Here is a 25,079-nt window from a genome sequence, read left to right on the forward strand (position 1 = left end):
CACACCTTCTCCTCACACTGAAACCTCCAGCCCCACTTCCCCCTCCCCACTCTCAGCTGCTGATCATCGATCTTATTTCAGGGAGAAATAAAAGAGAACGTCTCTGTGCTTCTACCAACACACCCACGCCTGAGCCCATATTCTGTCCTCCCTTCCCCTCAACGAAGGAGTTGCCATTGCCCCATCTAAAGCCACTGAATCCATCCCTCGGATATCCTGAAACACTGGCACCTGCAATGACCCCTCCTCCTCCATCACTAGCTCTTTCTATGTTGAATTGTTCCCTCTGAGCAGTGACGTACCGCAGTACATTTTACAATAAACCTCCCCTTAATGCGACACCTGTCCGCACCCCTGTGGCGTTTCACTATTCCCTTTGACAGCAAAATGCTCCACCCGCCCCCACCTCGCTCCTCATTCCTCCCTGAGCTCCCCTGGTCCCCCGCTGAACCGGCCTCTGCACTGCGCCGCTGAAGCTCTCAGTCTTTACCTGACCAACCTGGAAGCGTGCGCACAGGCGAACACCCTCTTCTGTCTCAGGTTTCCTCCCTCTGGCTTCCGGTATCCGACACCGTCCTGACCTCCCTTCTCCCCTGAGGGGTTTCTTTTCCTGTCTCACTGGCCCTGCTCTGTCCTTGGCTTCTGAAAGTGGCTGTTCTTCAAGGAGCAGTCCTTGGATACCATCTCCCGGCACCCCCACTCCTAGCGCCTGGCTCTCAACCCCGGACACACTCACAGCTCCCACGTCTGTATCTACACCCACGCTCCCCATCCCAAAGACTGGCCGTGCCATGAAGCTCATTTCTCAGACCTAAACTTGGGAGCCATTCCGGAAGCGTCTCTTTCTCTTTGACCCCACAGCAGGTCCGTCAGCTCTAACTGCAGTCTGACCACTTGCTCCACGTGTACACTGCTATGGAAGCAACGCAACGAGGGTGTGTGAGAGCTGACAGCAGAGTCCACGTGGGCTTGGGCTGAGCTGCTGTGTACGCACTGGCCCTGGAATCCGCCCCTCCTTTCACTTCTAACCTCCTGGACTCGCTCTTTCAGGCATTTCTCTGGTAGCTGTTGCATGTGTCACGTGTGTACACATACATGTGTGCGTGTGCCTGAGCAGGGAGGCAGAGCGCGAGGGCTGAATTTCTGAGCCAAAAGGAGAGTCCGTCTTTTTAAATAGGGGGAATTCATTGCCTTTACAGTAAGTTACAATATTCCACTTTATGTGGGTTGAGGACACACTGGACGCCGCTGGTCCTTGACCAGAGCTGAGTGACCTGGGATAATCCGAGGCAGGTGCTCATTTCTCAGGCTGCTCCTGCTCTTAGCATCTTGCTCTCCACTTCCCGTTTTATGACCTTTCGCTGTTTCTTTATTTTGTATGATCGATATTATCTTCGACCCCTCTTTCCATTCACTCTTGTTTCTCACCAGCATTTTTCAATGTATCCATACAACTTCACATTTTATAAATTGTTAACGTTTCAACTTTAGTTCAAGTGCTCCATCTTATTAAACACCCTAGAAGGAAACCATGTGTTTTGGGGTCATTCCCCACCCATCCCGAAAAGAAGGAAAGACTGCATTTACTGGTCCCCGAGGAGGAAGCTGTGCCCTCACCTCAGTGCCTCCTCCCCATGGTGCGGTGATCAGCTCCCGCAGTGCTCCCAGCCGTCAGGATCCGTCAGACCTTCTCGTCGTGGGCGATGCCGTCAGACCTTCCCGTTGGGCCTCTGTGCTCACAATCTGCAGAGGGTCCTGTCGCCCCACTGCCCTGGTTCACATTGGCTCAAGATCCCTTGCATCTGGCCAGGATTCTTGGAAACGTTAGGATGTCCTGGGGTTATTTTGCGTAAGTAAAGTTGCTTTTTTTGTTTTAATTATTTTGAGTGATTTCTGTCAGAATTGAGCAGACGCCCTTTTATTTCATAGCTTGTTCCTGAGAGTCCTCTTTGATCAGAAATATCTAGAAGCGGCACCTGCACTTGACGTAACTAAGTCCTATTTTAGTACCTACTGACTGCACGGTGGCTCCCACAGGCGTCGAACCCAACTCGCTTTATTGTGGATCGTTTGAAGTTAAGAAAATGGTTTTCATCTTCAATCATGTGCACTGAGATGCAGCTATGGTTTTCAGTGTCAATCATGTTTTACTTCCTTAAATAACGTGCATTTTTCTGCTCTGTGCAATCATTGTCCATTTGTCCTTGTAGAGATTTTGTGTAAAACATGAAGCAGTGATTGCCAGAGGAAACTAAACGCCTCCCCCACTGACAGCCAGCTGCCCTCAAGCAGTTCTCGACCACTTCAGATTTCCCTGATTTTGCATCACTCAATTTTAGTTATTCTATATATAGAATATACATATATTTTAGTTTTTTCATAAAGTGATCCCTTTGTATAAATAACCACGATTCTTAGGCAAAAATGTGCTTCTTTCATATTTATATTCCTAATTATATTATATTTTCTTTGTAACTCAAAGAAGCAGATCCTTTTCACATATTACTCAGACAAAGACAGCAACTTTTAAAATGTGGATCCTCTCCTTTGCATATTTTTAAATAACCATCATATAACAATATGTCATGGTTTATCCTCAGCCATAATAGCTGGTTTTATGTGTCCACTTACCACAGTACTGAGTCAGCAAATCACACAGCAATCCAGCTAACACTGCAAGGGCTGTGAGGAAAGCAGGTTCCCCTTGATAGTGCGCATGGACCTCGCCTAGTCAGCTGAAGGCCTTGAGATAAAAAACCTGAGGTTTTTCTGAAGAAGAAGAAATTTCCCAACTGGCTGAAGCTCCAAATTCTGTCTGAGAGTTTCCAGCGTGAAGTCTTGACCTACATACTTCATACACACACACTTGCATACACACACGTGTGCACACATATGCACCCATAACCATCACGTACACACACTTACATCCAGTCTCTCCTCCTCCGGCTCTGGCTCTCTGGTAGACCTCTGACTGACACATCAAGCATCATTAAAATAATCCTTGAAATCAGAGTGGTAGATGGTACAAAATTTGGCAAAATGTTTTATAGCTCTCCCCTCTATTTGTGTACAATCCAAGAGCAAAAGTCATGCTGACAGCCTGGCACGTAACTAAGTAGGAGTGAGATGAGCATATTTTGTGGGAAGCACATTGAGGATCCCTAACATAGGTGCCTTTCAAACTATGCCAGCCTTACACAAGCGCAAAAGGAAGCGAAATACTCTATTGTGTGGTTGACAAGTGAGGGGCACCTGATGAAGTTTATATGTGTAAGATATAAATAATTATTTTATAGGTATATTTAAGAGTTTAGTATACTGGGTAGATTAAAATAGGAGTGACTCAGAAGTGAGGAAATCTGTTTCCCTTCTTAGCTCTAACGCACATCAGCCATGTGTTCTCGAGAGTCCAACTTAGGTACCTAGACACCGGGACCTGTTCTCCTCGAGCTGTTTCGAGAATGAGACAAAGCAGTAATGTGTGCGCAGGTGCCTTGCGGAGTGTGAATGGCTGTGCTCGTCTTCTGCGTAACCACCACGTGGGGGAAAGTAAGAGAGTAATGAGAAATACAACACGATCAGGCAAGGGCAGCAGAGATCTCAGCAGTAAGGGCGTTCAAAGCAGCCAAAGAAGACTTTAAAGTTTCTGATCTAACTGTGAACAGAAAGGCATGTGAAGGTCCCCCGAACAGAAGGAGCAGGTGGAGGTCACAATCCGGGAGGAAAACCTGGGCAGTGGTAGTCCCAGAGCAGAAGGTAGCATCTTGGCTCTGGTGAGGACAGCAGTTTGGGGTTCCTGCAGAAGAATGAGGCTGGATTTGGAAAGAGATCAAACAAAGAACCACAATGAGTTGAGGTCCCAAGTCTGCCATCAGAAGGCAATTCAGGGAGAAGGCTTCGGAGACAACAAACCCTTCAACGTGCTGTGCTCTGTCCTGGAGGGTCGCGGCCAGCACACAGCAACCCTGGAGCAGACGGTGCCAGCTGGACCCCAGGTGGATCTGGATCTCAGCACCTCACATGTGGACAGGAGACAGAGCCATCGCTCATCTTCTATGTCATGAGAGCGACCTGCGGGAAGCTGCAACCACCCCGTCGAAGGCCGGCTTCTTCCATAGTGACGCACAATGTAGGCATTTTATATCGTGTTTCACAGAACACATTCCATAATGTTCTAACTCAGAAGGAATGTTCAAACCCCTCCCTCATTTTATGCATGAAACTAATGAGGCCCCAAATCAATGACCCAAACCACACTCCATCAGTGACAGTGCTTTACAATTTGATCCTGACATCTGCCACTGGTCAGTTGCATTTAGAAAGTATCACCTTTTCTCCGTGTATTTAGATAAACCCACATGATGCTCCTTTACTTTCATTAACTGAGTTCTGTAAGGCACAGCTTTCCCTCTCAGACAACAGAACACAACCTCTTCACAATTCCCAGGTTGACACCACCCCAACTCCGGCCGCTCCTCCTGGTGGACACACCGTTAGGTTCTCACCAGGCAGCACCGGGAAGTCCTCATGACCACACACAACTAGACCACACTCCTGGAGAGTAAATGAAACGCTTTATGTGACGAGTGCACGATGAAGCTGCAGCAACAAGGCCAGCTGCTCGGGTTACAAACTGACAAATTCCTTTTCTTGCCTGCTACTCACTGTCGAGTGACAGATGTGGCCTTCTGGATTCCAAAGGATTCACAAACAGCTTCCAGTGTTTTACAAAGCAAGATGTTTGCTAGGATTCCTTGCGGATCTTCTACGAGGCAAGCGAGGTAAAGGGACACATTTGTTTGTTAAGGCACTAGAAATATGAAAATGGAGGTCACCCCGACCTCTCCTGATTGTTTCTTGAAATCCCTCTACCTTATAATATCGTCTCAAAATAGTTCCCTTCACCTTCAAACACTTGCTGTTAAATGCAATTTATTATTTATTGAGGGATTTGTGATTCTGAAATCTTCAAAAGGACATTAATACATCAGTGAACAAAATTCTAATAATGGAGAAATGTCAGGTAGAAGTCAAGAGTAAGCCCTATCAATATGTTCAGCATCGGCAGGAATAATTTTGCTCCTGAACCTAGGAAAGACATGATAGATGGATTTTTCCAGCCTGTTGGTGCTCAGAATCTAAAACCCATAAATTTGTAAGGGTAAAAGGACATCAGAGTGGTGGGACTATTGACTAGACAAGTCACATCACAGATTGGCAGACAGAGGTCTTGAGAATGTTGTGATCTGCTAAGGACAGAAACAAGTGGCAAAGCCCTGAACAGTGTTTTAACCCCAGATCCTGTCTCAGGTTTTCTTTCGACCTGTGTTGATTCATTTAGAGTAACTGCTTCTGGCCCTATTAACACATCTGTTAACGCTTTGATGCCTCCTACTTCATGCAACACAAAACAGAGTTAGCTCAAGGCTGGGGAAAGTGCTCCACAGAGCCACACCCTCCCCCTGGCCCCAACCTCACTTCTCCCCAACACCCACATGCACACACACGTGACAAGAACATGCACGCTTTCACCATCCATACAGCATGAACCACGGGACTGGTCATTTACTGTCCTTTCCAGGACATGTTTTTAACACCTCATAGATTTCTGTGGGGAATACCTTAGGAATACAGGGACTCACTCACTGGTGCCTGGTAACAGTCACCATTCAGAACTTGTAGGAAAGGGGCAGCCCCCAGAGGTCTCCAGCCCCCTGGCAGACCTGCAACATGTGACCGCGTGAGGGACACGCAGAGGCGGGCTTGGGCAGGGACTGCCCCACTCGTCCCTATGCACCTCCTCTTCTGTCTCTCTCTCCCTCCCCCTTCCCTCCTCACATCCTTTTCTGTTCCTTAATTCCTGAAAGCGCACTGTGTGCCAGTATTCCTGGAATCAGCCACAAGGACTATCAGCTGACTTCAAAGAGCCCCTGGCCCCACACTGTGTTCTGGTTTCAACAGCCTCCTCGTCTTGGATTTGATCGCACAGTGAGCCTGGGGACGTCCTCTCCCAAACCAGGGTGCGTCCCGTTGCAAGCTGCTCCTCAACAGCTGCTAATCAGACAGAGTTAGGACCTCACAGAGCAGACACCGTCAGTCTGAGGGGCTAATAAACGTGCCCTTCACACTGGGCTTTGCTTAGCACGGTGCCCAGCTGAACAGTGAGATGAGCCGTGTGGAACACAGATCCCAGCCGCGTCTCTCACTTCTGCGTTTCTGGACTGGACGTGTGGAGAAACGCATTGCAGGGAGCCCCCGCCACTCGCCTCAACTTCAGCTCTTCCACATTTTGTCCATACAAATATGAACCCATCATTGGCCCCTATTTGCCTCAAAATCCTCAAGTATGAAATGAGAAGTTGGACCCACCAGATGATCACAAGGTCTTTCTGTTTCCCAGTTTTACACATTTTCAGTTCCAATGATTGAGCACAGAGGTCACACCTGAAATAGGACTCGCTCCTGAAATTATTCTTTGAGTAGCTATTATACTATCTATTAAAAAAAACAGATGAAAGAGCCAAAGAAAATGCACATGACCAGTTTATTCATTTTAACACCCCCTTTTTAAAACATGGTTACTATTTCAGTTCCTTTCAATGCGTACTTAAAATATAAGAAATTTTCAACTAATTGACTCTCTCCCTTCAGGATCACAATCAGGCCTGTATTGTCTCTAACTGCCTCTGAAGATTTCATATTCTTAAAATATAATGAACAATTATCTGCAGGGACTTTTTCAGAGTATTTGTGAAGATGAAATCACTTTCACATGGTAGAATCACATCTGAGCAAGGCAGGATTTTCCGTCATGTAGTTAAAACTAACAGTTATGTTTTGTGTTAACTTCCACTCTTCTGGGTGGACCACCTGAGATTTCCTTTGCTGAATGCTGTCGTGGACATTATTCTCTGTCAATTGCTCAGTGACCCTTGTGCTTGAAATCCTAGCACACTGGGAAAAACACTGTGTATCGCCATTTAAAAATCTCATCACATTCCGTTCAAACATGGTTTCAAAAGTAACACGTGACTCAGGCTGAGGGTGTGCTGTCTCGTCGGGATGTTGGTCTTCTGGCAGTAGCGGCCTTCTGGATAAGGAATCATCTTAGGGAGACTGTGAACTTACTGAATGAATTGAAATTCAAGCAAACAAATAAATCTCAAAGGACAAAGAAGGGAAACAGTCTTCAGTGTTCTGGCGACCGAGGCTGAAAGGGCAGGAGGGCTCACAGGAACACAGAGGAAAAGGTTCTGGGCCATCACACCTGGGTGTGAGTGTTGATTTCAACCTATAAGAACTTCGAAGACTCATTTAACATCCCTGAGACACGATTTCCTGACCTTTGACGACCGGCCTGAGAAAAATAAAGTCTACGTCACAGGACGATAGTCACACGAGTCACCCACTGACGGGCTCTCCCACAGCTGGTCCCAAATCACAGACCTTTGTGACAACAACATCCGGGCACATCATGCTTGAACCAGATGACGTCAAGACACGTAGTCCAGAAGAACTGGAGTGGCACATGTGGTCACTCACAAGCCTCACAAACTTGTTGCTCTGGTGCGATGGTCACTCCTCGTTCCTTGCACTTTAGCGTGTTTTTACGTCTCTATGTCATCAGACAACCTAAGTCTGGGGCTCACAGACTACAAAGCCCAGCTGTCAGTTCTGCAGCATCAATGCACATGTGCACAGACGTGTGAATTTACACACACACAACCCACACACGCACACAACTGCACACAGGTAACTACCATTTAATTGAACCTCTTAAATAGGTCACATCCTCTTGTGCAGACTCAAAGTCTCTCTCTCTCTATTGTTTACTTAATTATACTTAAAAAAATAATTTACTTTTGGAGGGCAGTTTTAGGTCTATAGCAAAATTGAGAAGAAAGTACAGAGAGTTCCCATATACTCTCTGCACCCCCAGCACCACCACTATTAACACCACTCACCAGATGGTACATTTACTACAACTGATGAACCTATGTTGACACATCATTATCACCCAAATCTCTAGCTGACATTAGTGTTCATCTTTGGTGTTGTACATTCTCTGGGTGTGGACGAATGTATAAGGATGTGTCCATCATTGCAGGATCATACGGCATAGTCTCATGGCCCTAAAAGTCTGCCGTGCTCCACCCATTCAGCCCTCCCTCCTCCGCACCCCTGGAACCACTGATCATCCTACTGGCTCCACCGTTCTGCCTTTTCCAGACTGTCATAGAGTTGGAATCATAGTAGGCAGTCTTTTCAGATTGGCTCCTTTCATGCAGAAGTATGCATTTAAGACTCATCCATGTCTTTTCACAGCTTGATAGCTCATTTCCTTTCATCGCTTAGTAATATTCCATTGTCTGGATGTACCACAGTTTATTCATCCACCTACTGAAGGACATCCTGATTGCTTTCAAGTTTGGGCAATTATGAATAAAGCTGCTACAAATATGTGTCTGCTCACTTTTTGAGTGGACATGAGTTTTCAACTCCTTTGGGTAAACACAAGGAGCAGGATTGCTGGATCCTACAGTAAGAGTATGTTCAGTTTTATAAGAAACCTCCAAATTGTCTTCCAAAGTGGCTGAACCATGTTGCATCCCCACCAACAATGAATGAGCGTTCCTGCTGCTCTGCATCCTCACCAGCTTTTGGTGGTGTCCGTGTCCTGGATTTTGGCCATTCTAATAGGTGTGTAGTGGTATCTCTTTGTTGCTTTACTATGCATTTCCCTGATGACATACGATGTGGAGCATCTTTTCATAAGTTTATTTGCCATCTGAATATTTTCTTTGGTGATGTGTTTGTTAAGATCTTTGGTCCTTTTTTAATCAGTCTGTTTGCTTTCTTGTTGTTGAGTTTTTGAGTTCTTTGTGTATTTTGTATTAGCCATCCTTTATCAGACATGTTTTTTACTAATATCTTTCTCCTAAAGTATGGCTTGTTTTTTGATTCTTTTCATGGTATCTTTTGCAGAAGGTTTTAATTTTAATGAATTCCAGCTTATTGATTCTTTCTTTCATGGACTGTGCCTTTGATGTTGTATCAACAGTCACTGCCAAACCTACGGCTATCTCGATCTTCTCCCGTGCTATCTTCTAGTAGTTTTATATTTAGACTTGGGCATTTTACATTAAGTCTGTGATTCATTTTGAGCTAATCTTTGTGAAGAGTTAAAGTCGTGTCTGGATTAAATTTTTGCATGTGGATATCCAGCAGTTCCAGCACCATTTTTTGAAATGACTCTTTTTGCTCCCTTGCATTGCCTTTGCTCCTGTATGAATGCTCCTTTGTCAAAGATCAATTGACTATATTTATGAATGTCTATTTTTGGGTTCTCTATTCTGTTCCCTGGATCTATTTGTCTGTTTTTCTCCACCAATAGCACACTATCTTTATTACTGTAGCATTTTAGTAAGTCTTGAAGTCAGGTAGTGTCTGTCCTCCAACTTTATTCTTCTCCTTCAATATTGCATTGACAATCTGGGCCTTTTGCTTCTCCATATAAACTTTAAAATCAATTTGTAGATATCCATAAAATAACTTGCTGGGGCTTTGACTGGGATTGCATTTAATCTACAGGTCAAATTGAGAAGAGCTGACATCCTGGCAATATTGCGTCTTTTTATGCATAACGTGGAACGTATCTCCATTATTTAGTTCTTCTTTATTTCATCAGAGTTTTGTTGTTTTCCTCATATGGCTCTTGTACATATTTTGTTCTACTTATACCCAAGTCATTCATTTTTGAGGGTGCTAACATACATAGTATTATGTTTTAAGTTTCAAATTCTCCTTGTTCATTGCTGGTGTATAGAAAAGTGACTGACTTTTGTATATTAACCCGGTATCCTGAAACTCTGTTGTAATCACTTATTAGTTCCAGTAATTTTTTGGTAAATTTTTTCATATTTTCTACATAGACAATGATGTCATCTGTAAACAAGGGCATTTTAATTTCTTTCTTCCCGGTCTATATACCTAATATTCCTTTTTCTTGTCTTATTGCATTAGTAAGGACTTCCAGCAAGATGTTGAAAGGCAGTGATGAGAGGGACATCCTTGCCTTGTTCCTGATCTTAGTGAGAAAGCTTTGAGTTTCTCACCATTAAGTATGATGTCAGCTGTATGTTTTTTGTAGATATTTTTTATCAAGTTGAAGAAGTTCTCTATTCCTACTTTACTGAGAGGTTTTAGCATAAATGAGTGTTAGATTTGTCTACTGCTTTTTCTACGTCTATTGATATGACCATGTGATTTTTCCTCTTCAGTCTGTTGGTGTGATTATTACATTAATTGATTTTCCAATGTTGAACCAGCCTTGCACACCTGGGATAAATCTCACTTGGTGGTGTAAAATTCTTTTTATATGTTGTTGGATTTAATTTGCTATTATTTTGTTGAGGACTTTTGCTTCTGTGGTCCTGAGAGATATTGGCATGTAGCTCTCTTTCCTTACAATTTTGTTGTCTAGTTTTGGACTTAGAGTAAATGAGGCCTCATGTAATCGGTTAGGAAGTATTCCCTCTGCTTCTATCCTCTGAAAGAGACTATAGAGAACTGGTACAATTTCTTCCTTAGATGTTTGTTAGAATTTACCAGTGAATCCGTTTGGAACTTGTGCTTTCTGATTCAGAATGTTATTAATTATTGATTCAATGAACTTAACAGATTTAAACCTATTCAAATTACCTATTTCTTCTTGTATGAGGTCTGGCAAGTTGTGTCTTTCAAGGAATTGTTCCATTTCATCTAGTTTATCAAATTTGTGAGCACAGAGTTGTTCATAGTATCCCTTTAGTATCCTTTTAATGTCCATAGGATCAGTAATGATATCCCCTCATTCATTCCAATATTAGTAAACTGTCTTCTCACTTTTTTCTAGTTGGTCTGGCTAGCTTTTATTAATTTCATTGATCTTTTAAAAGAGCCAGTTGTTGGTTTCATCAATTTTCTCTATTACCTGTTTTCAATTTCAGTGATTTCTCTTTTAATTCTCATTATTTATTTTCTTCTGCTTCCTTTGGATTTAATTTGCTATTCTTTCTCCAGCTCCCTAAGGTAGAAAGTTAAATGACTGCTTCCCAATCTTTCTGTTCTTTTTTTTTTTTTTTTTTTCAAATTTATTTTTTATTTTTTTCCTTTTTCTCCCCAAAGCCCCCCGGTACATAGTTGTATATTCTTAGTTGTGGGTCCTTCTAGTTGTGGCACGTGGGACGCCGCCTCAACGTGGTCTGATGAGCAGTGCCATGTCCGCGCCCAGGACTCGAACCAACGAAACACTGGGCCGCCTGCAGCGGAGCGCGCGAACTTAACCACTCGGCCACAGGGCCAGCCCCTCTGCTCTTCTAATTTATGCATCAATGCCCTAAATGCCCCTGTAAGCGCTGCTTTCACTGCACCACACAAGTTTTGATAAATTGTATTTTTATTTAGTTAAAAATATTTTTAATTTCTCTTGAGATATCTTCTTTGACCCATGTGTTATTTCAAAATGTGTTGTTTGATCTCCACATATTTGGGGAGTTTCCAGCCTTCTCTCTGGTGGCGATTTCTAGTTTAATGCTATTGTGGTTTGAGAGCAGATATTGCATGATTTCTGTTCTTTTAAATTTGTTAAGGTGTATTTTCGTGGCCCAGAACACTCTTGGTGAGTGTCCATGTGAGCTTGAGAAGGATGTTTTTTCTGCTGGTTGTTGGATGAAGTGGTCTGTAGATGTTCTTTGCATCCAGTTGACTAATGGTCTGGTTAGGTACGACTTACTGATTTTCTGCCTGCTGGATCTGTCCATTTATGATCAATCGTACCTCTGTGTTTGTGCTGGTTCATCTGCCATTCACTTGGCAATCCTTCAATTTCCTTCTCAAAGTTCATTTATATCATAAAAGAGAAGCAAGGCACTATGTTTCCCCAATTATTTCCTATATGTCTCAGGGTTAGAGTTTGCTGAGAGAAACTCATGGAAGATTTGGAAGTTGAAAGAGGAGAAGCCAGGAGTCTCTCAAGTCAGATAAGAATACCACTGGGCAGACAGCTCTTCAGGGGCTGCCCCATAGCTCTGAGCACCACGGCTTCACCACTGCAGATGCAGGAGTCACATAAGCATCCTAGAGCTGGTGAGGGTTACAGGCGCTTCCTGGCTTCTTCTTGAGATCAAACTACTTTAGTTCTTGATGTTCAGATTTTCGATGCCACATTCCCTGCCCTTTGCTCTCTCAGGGATTCCAATGTGCTGCGAACAACTATGTCCCCATTTTCAGACTACTATGGCTGGAATTTCTGGAGTTGCTCCTGGTTTCACGAGAGAATCCTAATGGGTAGTGTTTCGGTGTGGGAATAGGGTAGGAGGGCTGCTTATGTTGCACCAGAAAACTTGAGAAAGGAAACAACAAAGCTCAGGGATTAATATTTACAAGGTAAGCCATGGGTGGAGAGCTAGAGAACTCCATGATCCCCTTGAACTGATTCCTTATTTCTTTAACTACAGACTCAAGGTTTATGAAAACAACTCAAAACCTGATACAGCAGGTGGCTGAACGATTGAAGCTGTAGGCTCATCAGGCCTCTCGGGTTGTGTTAGGGCATTGATTGGCAGAGTAGCAATGGGAATGGATCCCAAGGTATCCATGCTCCCTACATTCTCATATCCTACTGGACTCCTCTTTCTCATCCTCCTCTATCTGCAGTTAGTTTCCTCTTGTTTCAAGATCCTGGAATGATCTTCCTAAGGCAACAGCCTGGGAGGAAAATGCTGATCCTTGAGATCCAGTCCCTGCACTTCCCGTTATTTCCAGACCCGTAACTAATCTCAGATCTTGGTATAAAGTGTGACTTCAGAAAAGGTATTTCATGCACATCAAAATAATTGCAATATTTTGTCAAATTATAATGGCAGAAACCTTTGAGTGTGCCTGGGAATGTGTCCTGAGGGTGTTAAATCTTCTGCTGGATTGGGCAAAATGTATTGATTTGGGTGCACTGACTAGAGATCTGGATTCAGTCTGTTAGTTCAAGCAGTTGAGATGGACTCTAATGGTTTCCATTGTTGGTTGACTGAAATCAGAACTCACAGAGGCCAAATTCAGCGAGGTTGAGATGCCAGAATTTCCTTGATATGATGTTCAAGTGCAAGGCAAAGGGTCATAGAGATACAGTGCCTTGCTCAACCACTCCCCTGCTGAACCCACACCCACTCCTCCAGGAGCGGTGCAGTGGACACTCCCTTCACCAACAGATTGCGAAGAGCCCAGGTGCGGGAAGCACTGCATCCTGTGAAGGCTGTGCTGTGGCAGCTTTCTGCTGAGGAGGGCTGGTAAATGCTATGCTTCCTTTGAAATTGGTTCCCTGAATCCCAGAGTGATGAAGGGATCCTCGAGGGGCAGAGCCCAGGTGGCAGCACTTCACCACCAGACAAGGTGGTTTGGTTCCCCTGATGGGCAGGAAGGCTGAGGGTTTGAGTGCAGAGAGATTTGGCCATGACTAACTGACCATGGAGCCCTCAGGATTGACAGATGGGGAACATGATACAATTGCAATTGAGCTGTAAAGTGATAAATCTCTAGATCAGGTGAACAGACTTGACTTGTTATCACAATTGGGCCACAGAGACTCAATCAATTTTGGGAGCTGAGTCAATTTATAGACCCACAGCCCCTTAAACAAAAGACAGTCTAAGTCCACTTGAGGAAAGACTGTCAAGCATTTTTGCTGCAAATCATCCTCTTAGCTTCCATAAAAGGACTGGCGGTACCAGTGACCGCACATTGTGAAAGCAAAGCTTCCAGACGCTAGATCTGAAGTGATGTTAACTCCTGGAGACCCAGCACCCACTACGGTCCACCGGGCAGAACAGAGGGTTAATGTATCCCAGGTGATAACTGTCCATCAAGGCTTGAGTGTCACCTGTCCCACAAAGCCACAGAAGTTGGACATGTGCATCTCCATTACTGTGGGGGAGGGGCTTATACAAGACTGGGCTTGACCAGGTCCCAATGGAAGAAATGAGTGCATGAACAGGAGTCTAGACGACACAAACACCTCTTCTGTAAACCACATCCATGACTTTATTAGGAGTTTTGTTTCCCATTTCTATGACTTTAACTCTACCAATTTAGAGTTCTTGGAATTAGGACAAAGTGGTGCTGAACCAAAGGTATCTGTTGAAATCTCCGTGGGGTGTCAGGCGATTCTAACGTGCAGTGAGGTTGCGAATCACCTCTTTAAACAATTTTCCAACTCATGAATAAGAAAATATTGTTGATTAGTTATCCATCTCTATCTATCATCTATCTACCCTCTATCTATCATCTAGCTAGCTGTCACGTATCTATCTACTTATCATCTATCATCTGTCTACGTGTCTATCATCTATCATCTATCTACCTCTCTATCTAACTATCATCTATCTGTCATCTGTCTAATCTATTTATTTTAGCCTGTTTCTCTATCTGGTACTTCATCCTTATAACAGGATGGAAAGGCTGCCACAATCTCCTATCAGTTCACGATGATGGAGCTTCTGGACACCTGACATGAGCAGAGACCACGAGAACTGCGTCAATTAGCCCTGAGAAGATGTGAGGAAGCAGTGGGAGGAGGCAGAGTAACTACCTGAGCAGCTGAGAGGCCGCCTGAGGCAGAGAAGTCCCAGTGACCCCAGGAGCCAAGAGCAGAGGCAGAGCCGGGCGAAGGAGCAACTCCTCCTTCAAGTCCAACAATGATTCCCTTGTCATTTTTTGAATACAACTTTTCATTCCGTCGTTAGCCCACACTCATCCTCGTGGGCAGAGGCTTCACTTACATATGATACGATGCTCTGCTTTAGGATTAATTAACCTAAGAAAAATTCATTCATATTTGTCAAACGAACGACCTGGATAAACAGGAAACTGAGCCTCAGGTCTTATTAGGAAACCCTTCTAAAAATGCCACGTTACACACAGAATAAACTGCCTTGTGATGCAGAGTGAACTGCCATGCATTCCTGTGAATGGGGGTACGGCCTGGGGTTGCTGCTTGGAATGGATGATCTGGAAGGTTCCATCTTGCTCTGAGCTTCCGTGTCATTGTTTGTTTTTTAACAAGGACTAAGGGTTCTTGAGTTCAAGACCACCTGAACTTAGAATCTGTCATGGGACCTCATGATAACAAAAGTTGCTATTGACTAAAGCATGTATAAGAAACGACTGATCTCAACATAAAAAGGAGGTTCCATGAGATGAGTTAGTGAATTTTAATCAGTTAGGGGCTTTTTATCAATGGTTTTCATAGGAACTAAGAACTTAGACTATGATATTAGAATAGAAGTAATTTTCTATTACAATGTCTTAATTTAACATTTGAGATTTTTAAAGAATTTGTGAACATATTGCAGGAAAATGAAATCCTGACATTTCTCCTTCTGAGATCCTTATAGACAGAGCACAGAGCCTGCTCGGGCCCTCAGTGGACTCTCAGCCTGAGTTCTGCGTGTGGGAGCTGGGGGGCCGGATCAGCGGCAGCCGTCACTCCCCACAGACCACATCGGGGTGGAAGGTCCCCCAGGGGGACCACTCTCCTGCATCACCTCCTTCCCAGAGGTTGTTAACCTTTGCACCCGGATGTCAGACTGAGCGATTGCCCATCATCAATTTTCTTTTTTCTCTGGATGTCTCAGAATTTGCCCAATAAACTTAGGGACAGCTCGCTCTCTGCCTTGTCTGCTATGATATTACATACCAACACAGTGTATCACAAAGAGGGAGATGGTGTGTTTATGCCCATATTATATATTTGTATATTATGGGAATAAACATATTTTTGTGGCCCTAAAGTAGTAAAACTTGTCCAAAGAAGGAGACAGTAGGTAGAGTGATTAAAATTCATTTTATGGCTCTCTTGTGCTGAGCAGAACTGACATTTTTTTTTTCTTTTAGAATTAATTGAAGCTAGAATTTACTCTGAAAAATGAGGGTATGAAACTGAGTGATTTATGAGGTCTTTTACAAATTTAATATTTTTATGAACTTTATGAATCTGAAAAATCGAGATCATATGTCTCATTAACAGTGCTCCAATCATGTCTTTTGTGTCACATAAGAATGTAGACATAGAATTTTATGATTTGTTTCAAAAATATATTTGTATCAGTCAAATATTTGAATAGCTCCATTTATAAGTTTTACACATCATTTACTGGAAAATTTGCTTCTTGGATGAATGCCTTTTACTTTCCCTGGGCTGGGATGAAAGTTATTAAGGGGTGTACTGTCTCTCTTTGAATTACTACGTGTTTCCTCACGTTAAGAAAGCAAACTTTTGCAGAAATTGGGAAACTAACACCAATATTCAGTTTAGAAAGTAAATAGATGAGAACACTTCATCCATGAACATAAACCTAAGCCTGTAGGACCCTCGAGACCAAGAAACGTGTTTATCCCACACGTGAGTCTTCACTCCGTGCCTGGCCCACGGGAAGGGTCGACACACACGTCCTGAACGAGGAAACGGGCGAGTGCAGGAGCAGCAGCACATCTAGTGAGAGATCACCAACAGACTGCGCGCTGGTCTCACGGAAATCCCGCTATGCAGATTGGAGGACTTTCCGCCCCTACTTGGAACTAAAAGTTGCTCACTAGACAGATAAACACGGATGAACGTGGGCACGCCCACCCCCCGGGGGATGGCAACACGTTAAAATCTTGCTCGATCTCGCTGCGTCAGGCAGAATGAACTCCTTGCGAGGGACTCTCAGGACACAGCCTTTTGCTCACGGGTGGTCTTCCCGCCTCGGCCCCTCCCCCTCGCCCTTTCCCTGGCCACGCTGAGCACAGGCCACTGCATGTGGGCCGCTCCCCCTCCCTTCCTCTCACTTCCCAAGTCCAGCTTTATCACCGTCTGCCACTCTGGGCCACCCTGAGCACCATGCGTTGGTCTGTGCCCCCACTGCCCCTCATCACACGTGTCCAGGCACGCGGCCACATTGCACAGACGCACTGCAGGGCTTCTCTGTGCCCAAAGGCCAGAATTAATGCTCCGGACTGGATGTTCATTTCACTCCTCCTTGTATGTGGGAGTCTGACCTGACACTGGCCAAGTCCATGTCCACGGAAGCAACACTGGGCAGATGCCCGCTGACCCACATGCCACACGCCATCACCTGGGCAGAGGCCAGAGGTGTGCATCATGAGACATCCTCCCAGGCAAGTGTGTTACCTACAAATATGCCAGAGGGAGCCAGCATGTGGAAATCCCGACAGACGCCGCTCAGCATGGCCAGCAACCCTGAGGCCCCCAGCTGGACTCCTCTACCCCTTGAATTTCAATCCTCCCCTTTTTAAAGCTGGACCAATGAAACTTACGTTTTGTCTTTGTGGGCTTTTTTTTTTTTTTTTTAGGAAGATTAGCCCTGAGCTAACATCTGCTGCCAATCCTCCTCTTTTTGCTGAGGAAGACTGGCCCTGAGCTCACATCCGTGACCATCCTCCTCTACCTTATATGTGGGATGCCTACCACAGCATGGCTTGCCAAGCGGTGCCATGTCCGCACCAGGGATCTGAACCGGCGAACCCCGGGCCGCCAAAGCAAACATGCGCACTTAACCACTGCACCACCATGCCAGCCCAAAATGTACCTTTTATAGTGTCTGTGAAGACCCCTTGTATATGGTTGTGAGACGTGTCTCTTGGCACTTGACACAGCAGGCATTTCATAGCAATCCTTTTGGAACTTGACTTACTAAACCTTTCCAGCTATTTTTTTCCAATTCTAAAACTCTGTGTCTACGAATACACTCAGTAAAATATAAATTTAGAGAAAAATAACTATAATAAAAGAATATCCAATAAACAGAACAAAAAACATAAAATGTAATACACTTACCACTTCTTCATGGGTTGCGTTTTCTACATTAATGCCATTAACCTGAAAGGATGACAAATTAAGAATTTTGAGGGTAATAATGGATTACTATATCTTTACAATTAAAATGCAACAAAGCTAAGGATTGACATTTAAAATACTGACCTGTAGGACGGCGTCTCCTATAAACAGCATCCCTGTTTGGTCAGCTGCAGGGTCGCAAAAGTGGCAACAGTGTTAACAGAAGTTCAGGACCTCGTAACCTTTGTTACGGTGGCTGCTTAAGCTTAACGTTCACAGCAACTGGAATGGCTTGTGTGTGTGTGTGTGTGTGTGCACGCGTGCCTGTGCATGAATGAGTACACATGTGAGAATGTGAGCACGTGTGTCAGTGTGCATGTGTGTGTTAATGTGGGCATGCATGTGTGTGCACGTGTGAGAGTGAGAGTGTGAGCACGTGTGTCAGTGTGCATGTGTGAACGTGAGAATGCATGTGTGTGCACGTGTGAGAGTGAGAGCGTGAGCACGTGTGTCAGTGTGCATGTGTGTTAATGTGGGCATGCATGTGTGTGCACGTGTGAGAGTGAGAGCGTGAGCACGTGTGTCAGTGTGCATGTGTGTTAATGTGGGCATGCATGTGTGTGCACGTGTGAGAGTGAGAGTGTGAGCACGTGTGTCAGTGTGCATGTGTGTTAATGTGGGCATGCATGTGTGTGCACGTGTGAGAGTGAGAGCGTGAGCACGTGTGTCAGTGTGCATGTGTGTTAATGTGGGCATGCATGTGTGTGCACGTGTGAGAGTGAGAATGTGAGCACGTGTGTCAGTGTGCATGTGTGTTAATGTGGGCATGCCTGTGTGTGCACGTGTGAGAGTGAGAACGTGAGCACGTGTGTCAGTGTGCATGTGTGTGAACGTGAGAATGCATGTGTGTGCACGTGTGAGAGTGAGAGCGTGAGCACGTGTGTCAGTGTGCATGTGTGTGAACGTGAGAATGCATGTGTGTGCACGTGTGAGAGTGAGAGCGTGAGCACGTGTGTCAGTGTGCATGTGTGTTAATGTGGGCATGCATGTGTGTGCACGTGTGAGAGTGAGAATGTGAGCACGTGTGTCAGTGTGCATGTGTGTGTTAATGTGGGAATGCATGTGTGTGCACGTGTGAGAGTGAGAGCGTGAGCACGTGTGTCAGTGTGCATGTGTGTTAATGTGGGCATGCATGTGTGTGCACGTGTGAGAGTGAGAGCGTGAGCACGTGTGTCAGTGTGCATGTGTGTTAATGTGGGCATGCATGTGTGTGCACGTGTGAGAGTGAGAACGTGAGCACGTGTGTCAGTGTGCATGTGTGTGAACGTGAGAATGCATGTGTGTGCACGTGTGAGAGTGAGAGCGTGAGCACGTGTGTCAGTGTGCATGTGTGTTAATGTGGGCATGCATGTGTGTGCACGTGTGAGAGTGAGAGCGTGAGCACGTGTGTCAGTGTGCATGTGTGAACGTGAGAATGCATGTGTGTGCACGTGTGAGAGTGAGAGCGTGAGCACGTGTGTCAGTGTGCATGTGTGTTAATGTGGGCATGCATGTGTGTGCACGTGTGAGAGTGAGAACGTGAGCACGTGTGTCAGTGTGCATGTGTGTTAATGTGGGCATGCATGTGTGTGCACGTGTGAGAGTGAGAGCGTGAGCACGTGTGTCAGTGTGCATGTGTGTTAATGTGGGCATGCATGTGTGTGCACGTGTGAGAGTGAGAGCGTGAGCACGTGTGTCAGTGTGCATGTGTGTGAACGTGAGAATGCATGTGTGTGCACGTGTGAGAGTGAGAGCGTGAGCACGTGTGTCAGTGTGCATGTGTGTGAACGTGAGAATGCATGTGTGTGCACGTGTGAGAGTGAGAGCGTGAGCACGTGTGTCAGTGTGCATGTGTGTGCACGTGTGAGAGTGAGAATGTGAGCACGTGTGTCAGTGTGCATGTGTGTGTTAATGTGGGCATGCATGTGTGTGCACGTGTGAGAGTGAGAGCGTGAGCACGTGTGTCAGTGTGCATGTGTGTGTTAATGTGGGCATGCATGTGTGTGCACGTGTGAGAGTGAGAGCGTGAGCACGTGTGTCAGTGTGCATGTGTGTTAATGTGGGCATGCATGTGTGTGCACGTGTGAGAGTGAGAACGTGAGCACATGTGTCAGTGTGCATGTGTGTTAATGTGGGCATGCATGTGTGTGCACGTGTGAGAGTGAGAGCGTGAGCACGTGTGTCAGTGTGCATGTGTGTTAATGTGGGCATGCATGTGTGTGCACGTGTGAGAGTGAGAGCGTGAGCACGTGTGTCAGTGTGCATGTGTGAACGTGAGAATGCATGTGTGTGCACGTGTGAGAGTGAGAGCGTGAGCACGTGTGTCAGTGTGCATGTGTGTTAATGTGGGCATGCATGTGTGTGCACGTGTGAGAGTGAGAGCGTGAGCACGTGTGTCAGTGTGCATGTGTGTTAATGTGGGCATGCATGTGTGTGCACGTGTGAGAGTGAGAGCGTGAGCACGTGTGTCAGTGTGCATGTGTGTTAATGTGGGCATGCATGTGTGTGCACGTGTGAGAGTGAGAGCGTGAGCACGTGTGTCAGTGTGCATGTGTGTTAATGTGGGCATGCATGTGTGTGCACGTGTGAGAGTGAGAGCGTGAGCACGTGTGTCAGTGTGCATGTGTGTTAATGTGGGCATGCATGTGTGTGCACGTGTGAGAGTGAGAGCGTGAGCACGTGTGTCAGTGTGCATGTGTGTTAATGTGGGCATGCATGTGTGTGCACGTGTGAGAGTGAGAACGTGAGCACGTGTGTCAGTGTGCATGTGTGTGAACGTGAGAATGCATGTGTGTGCACGTGTGAGAGTGAGAGCGTGAGCACGTGTGTCAGTGTGCATGTGTGAACGTGAGAATGCATGTGTGTGCACGTGTGAGAGTGAGAGCGTGAGCACGTGTGTCAGTGTGCATGTGTGAACGTGAGAATGCATGTGTGTGCACGTGTGAGAGTGAGAGCGTGAGCACGTGTGTCAGTGTGCATGTGTGTTAATGTGGGCATGCATGTGTGTGCACGTGTGAGAGTGAGAGCGTGAGCACGTGTGTCAGTGTGCATGTGTGTTAATGTGGGCATGCATGTGTGTGCACGTGTGAGAGTGAGAGCGTGAGCACGTGTGTCAGTGTGCATGTGTGTGAACGTGAGAATGCCTGTGTGTGCACGTGTGAGAGTGAGAGCGTGAGCACGTGTGTCAGTGTGCATGTGTGTTAATGTGGGCATGCATGTGTGTGCACGTGTGAGAGTGAGAGCGTGAGCACGTGTGTCAGTGTGCATGTGTGTTAATGTGGGCATGCATGTGTGTGCACGTGTGAGAGTGAGAGCGTGAGCACGTGTGTCAGTGTGCATGTGTGAACGTGAGAATGCATGTGTGTGCACGTGTGAGAGTGAGAGCGTGAGCACGTGTGTCAGTGTGCATGTGTGTTAATGTGGGCATGCATGTGTGTGCACGTGTGAGAGTGAGAGCGTGAGCACGTGTGTCAGTGTGCATGTGTGTTAATGTGGGCATGCATGTGTGTGCACGTGTGAGAGTGAGAGCGTGAGCACGTGTGTCAGTGTGCATGTGTGTTAATGTGGGCATGCATGTGTGTGCACGTGTGAGAGTGAGAACGTGAGCACGTGTGTCAGTGTGCATGTGTGTGAACGTGAGAATGCATGTGTGTGCACGTGTGAGAGTGAGAGCGTGAGCACGTGTGTCAGTGTGCATGTGTGAACGTGAGAATGCATGTGTGTGCACGTGTGAGAGTGAGAGCGTGAGCACGTGTGTCAGTGTGCATGTGTGAACGTGAGAATGCATGTGTGTGCACGTGTGAGAGTGAGAGCGTGAGCACGTGTGTCAGTGTGCATGTGTGTTAATGTGGGCATGCATGTGTGTGCACGTGTGAGAGTGAGAGCGTGAGCACGTGTGTCAGTGTGCATGTGTGTTAATGTGGGCATGCATGTGTGTGCACGTGTGAGAGTGAGAGCGTGAGCACGTGTGTCAGTGTGCATGTGTGTGAACGTGAGAATGCCTGTGTGTGCACGTGTGAGAGTGAGAGCGTGAGCACGTGTGTCAGTGTGCATGTGTGTTAATGTGGGCATGCATGTGTGTGCACGTGTGAGAGTGAGAGCGTGAGCACGTGTGTCAGTGTGCATGTGTGTGTTAATGTGGGCATGCATGTGTGTGCACGTGTGAGAGTGAGAGCGTGAGCACGTGTGTCAGTGTGCATGTGTGTTAATGTGGGCATGCATGTGTGTGCACGTGTGAGAGTGAGAATGTGAGCACGTGTGTCAGTGTGCATGTGTGTTAATGTGGGCATGCATGTGTGTGCACGTGTGAGAGTGAGAGCGTGAGCACGTGTGTCAGTGTGCATGTGTGTTAATGTGGGCATGCATGTGTGTGCACGTGTGAGAGTGAGAGCGTGAGCACGTGTGTCAGTGTGCATGTGTGTTAATGTGGGCATGCATGTGTGTGCACGTGTGAGAGTGAGAGCGTGAGCACGTGTGTCAGTGTGCATGTGTGTTAATGTGGGCATGCATGTGTGTGCACGTGTGAGAGTGAGAGCGTGAGCACGTGTGTCAGTGTGCATGTGTGTTAATGTGGGCATGCATGTGTGTGCACGTGTGAGAGTGAGAGCGTGAGCACGTGTGTCAGTGTGCATGTGTGTTAATGTGGGCATGCATGTGTGTGCACGTGTGAGAGTGAGAGTGTGAGCACGTGTGTCAGTGTGCATGTGTGTGCACGTGTGAGAGTGAGAATGTGAGCACGTGTGTCAGTGTGCATGTGTGTTAATGTGGGCATGCATGTGTGTGCACGTGTGAGAGTGAGAACGTGAGCACGTGTGTCAGTGTGCATGTGTGTGAACGTGAGAATGCATGTGTGTGCACGTGTGAGAGTGAGAGCATGAGCACGTGTGTCAGTGTGCATGTGTGAACGTGAGAATGCATGTGTGTGCACGTGTGAGAGTGAGAGCGTGAGCACGTGTGTCAGTGTGCATGTGTGAACGTGAGAATGCATGTGTGTGCACGTGTGAGAGTGAGAGCGTGAGCACGTGTGTCAGTGTGCATGTGTGTTAATGTGGGCATGCATGTGTGTGCACGTGTGAGAGTGAGAGCGTGAGCACGTGTGTCAGTGTGCATGTGTGTTAATGTGGGCATGCATGTGTGTGCACGTGTGAGAGTGAGAGCGTGAGCACGTGTGTCAGTGTGCATGTGTGTTAATGTGGGCATGCATGTGTGTGCACGTGTGAGAGTGAGAGCGTGAGCACGTGTGTCAGTGTGCATGTGTGTTAATGTGGGCATGCATGTGTGTGCACGTGTGAGAGTGAGAGCGTGAGCACGTGTGTCAGTGTGCATGTGTGTTAATGTGGGCATGCATGTGTGTGCACGTGTGAGAGTGAGAGCGTGAGCACGTGTGTCAGTGTGCATGTGTGTTAATGTGGGCATGCATGTGTGTGCACGTGTGAGAGTGAGAGCGTGAGCACGTGTGTCAGTGTGCATGTGTGTTAATGTGGGCATGCATGTGTGTGCACGTGTGAGAGTGAGAGCGTGAGCACGTGTGTCAGTGTGCATGTGTGTGAACGTGAGAATGCATGTGTGTGCACGTGTGAGAGTGAGAGCGTGAGCACGTGTGTCAGTGTGCATGTGTGTGAACGTGAGAATGCATGTGTGTGCACGTGTGAGAGTGAGAGCGTGAGCACGTGTGTCAGTGTGCATGTGTGTTAATGTGGGCATGCATGTGTGTGCACGTGTGAGAGTGAGAGCGTGAGCACGTGTGTCAGTGTGCATGTGTGTTAATGTGGGCATGCATGTGTGTGCACGTGTGAGAGTGAGAACGTGAGCACGTGTGTCAGTGTGCATGTGTGTTAATGTGGGCATGCATGTGTGTGCACGTGTGAGAGTGAGAGCGTGAGCACGTGTGTCAGTGTGCATGTGTGTTAATGTGGGCATGCATGTGTGTGCACGTGTGAGAGTGAGAGCGTGAGCACGTGTGTCAGTGTGCATGTGTGTTAATGTGGGCATGCATGTGTGTGCACGTGTGAGAGTGAGAGCGTGAGCACGTGTGTCAGTGTGCATGTGTGTTAATGTGGGCATGCATGTGTGTGCACGTGTGAGAGTGAGAGCGTGAGCACGTGTGTCAGTGTGCATGTGTGTTAATGTGGGCATGCATGTGTGTGCACGTGTGAGAGTGAGAGCGTGAGCACGTGTGTCAGTGTGCATGTGTGTGAACGTGAGAATGCATGTGTGTGCACGTGTGAGAGTGAGAGCGTGAGCACGTGTGTCAGTGTGCATGTGTGTTAATGTGGGCATGCATGTGTGTGCACGTGTGAGAGTGAGAACGTGAGCACGTGTGTCAGTGTGCATGTGTGTGAACGTGAGAATGCATGTGTGTGCACGTGTGAGAGTGAGAGCATGAGCACGTGTGTCAGTGTGCATGTGTGAACGTGAGAATGCATGTGTGTGCACGTGTGAGAGTGAGAGCGTGAGCACGTGTGTCAGTGTGCATGTGTGAACGTGAGAATGCATGTGTGTGCACGTGTGAGAGTGAGAGCGTGAGCACGTGTGTCAGTGTGCATGTGTGTTAATGTGGGCATGCATGTGTGTGCACGTGTGAGAGTGAGAGCGTGAGCACGTGTGTCAGTGTGCATGTGTGTTAATGTGGGCATGCATGTGTGTGCACGTGTGAGAGTGAGAGCGTGAGCACGTGTGTCAGTGTGCATGTGTGTTAATGTGGGCATGCATGTGTGTGCACGTGTGAGAGTGAGAGCGTGAGCACGTGTGTCAGTGTGCATGTGTGTTAATGTGGGCATGCATGTGTGTGCACGTGTGAGAGTGAGAGCGTGAGCACGTGTGTCAGTGTGCATGTGTGTTAATGTGGGCATGCATGTGTGTGCACGTGTGAGAGTGAGAGCGTGAGCACGTGTGTCAGTGTGCATGTGTGTTAATGTGGGCATGCATGTGTGTGCACGTGTGAGAGTGAGAGCGTGAGCACGTGTGTCAGTGTGCATGTGTGTTAATGTGGGCATGCATGTGTGTGCACGTGTGAGAGTGAGAGCGTGAGCACGTGTGTCAGTGTGCATGTGTGTTAATGTGGGCATGCATGTGTGTGCACGTGTGAGAGTGAGAGCGTGAGCACGTGTGTCAGTGTGCATGTGTGTGAACGTGAGAATGCATGTGTGTGCACGTGTGAGAGTGAGAGCGT

General features: G+C 46.5%; 1 protein-coding gene across 5 annotated transcripts in view; it reads right to left on the reverse strand.

Moving 5' to 3' along the window:
* Nucleotides 1-25,079, reverse strand: part of SNTG2 (syntrophin gamma 2) — a 346,458-nt gene that overhangs the window by 178,604 nt on the left and 142,775 nt on the right. For all 5 annotated transcript variants that reach the window (XM_070512700.1, XM_070512699.1, XM_070512698.1 and 2 more), the window contains 2 exons: nt 18,014-18,057; nt 17,870-17,911 (listed from right to left, as the gene is read on the reverse strand). In XM_070512700.1, coding sequence (XP_070368801.1) covers nt 17,870-17,911; nt 18,014-18,057 — 86 coding nt within the window. The remainder of the gene's footprint in view (nt 1-17,869; nt 17,912-18,013; nt 18,058-25,079) is intronic.

Source organism: Equus asinus, chromosome 6 (genome assembly GCF_041296235.1).
Source record: "Equus asinus isolate D_3611 breed Donkey chromosome 6, EquAss-T2T_v2, whole genome shotgun sequence".
Classification (NCBI taxonomy): Eukaryota; Metazoa; Chordata; class Mammalia; order Perissodactyla; family Equidae; genus Equus; species Equus asinus.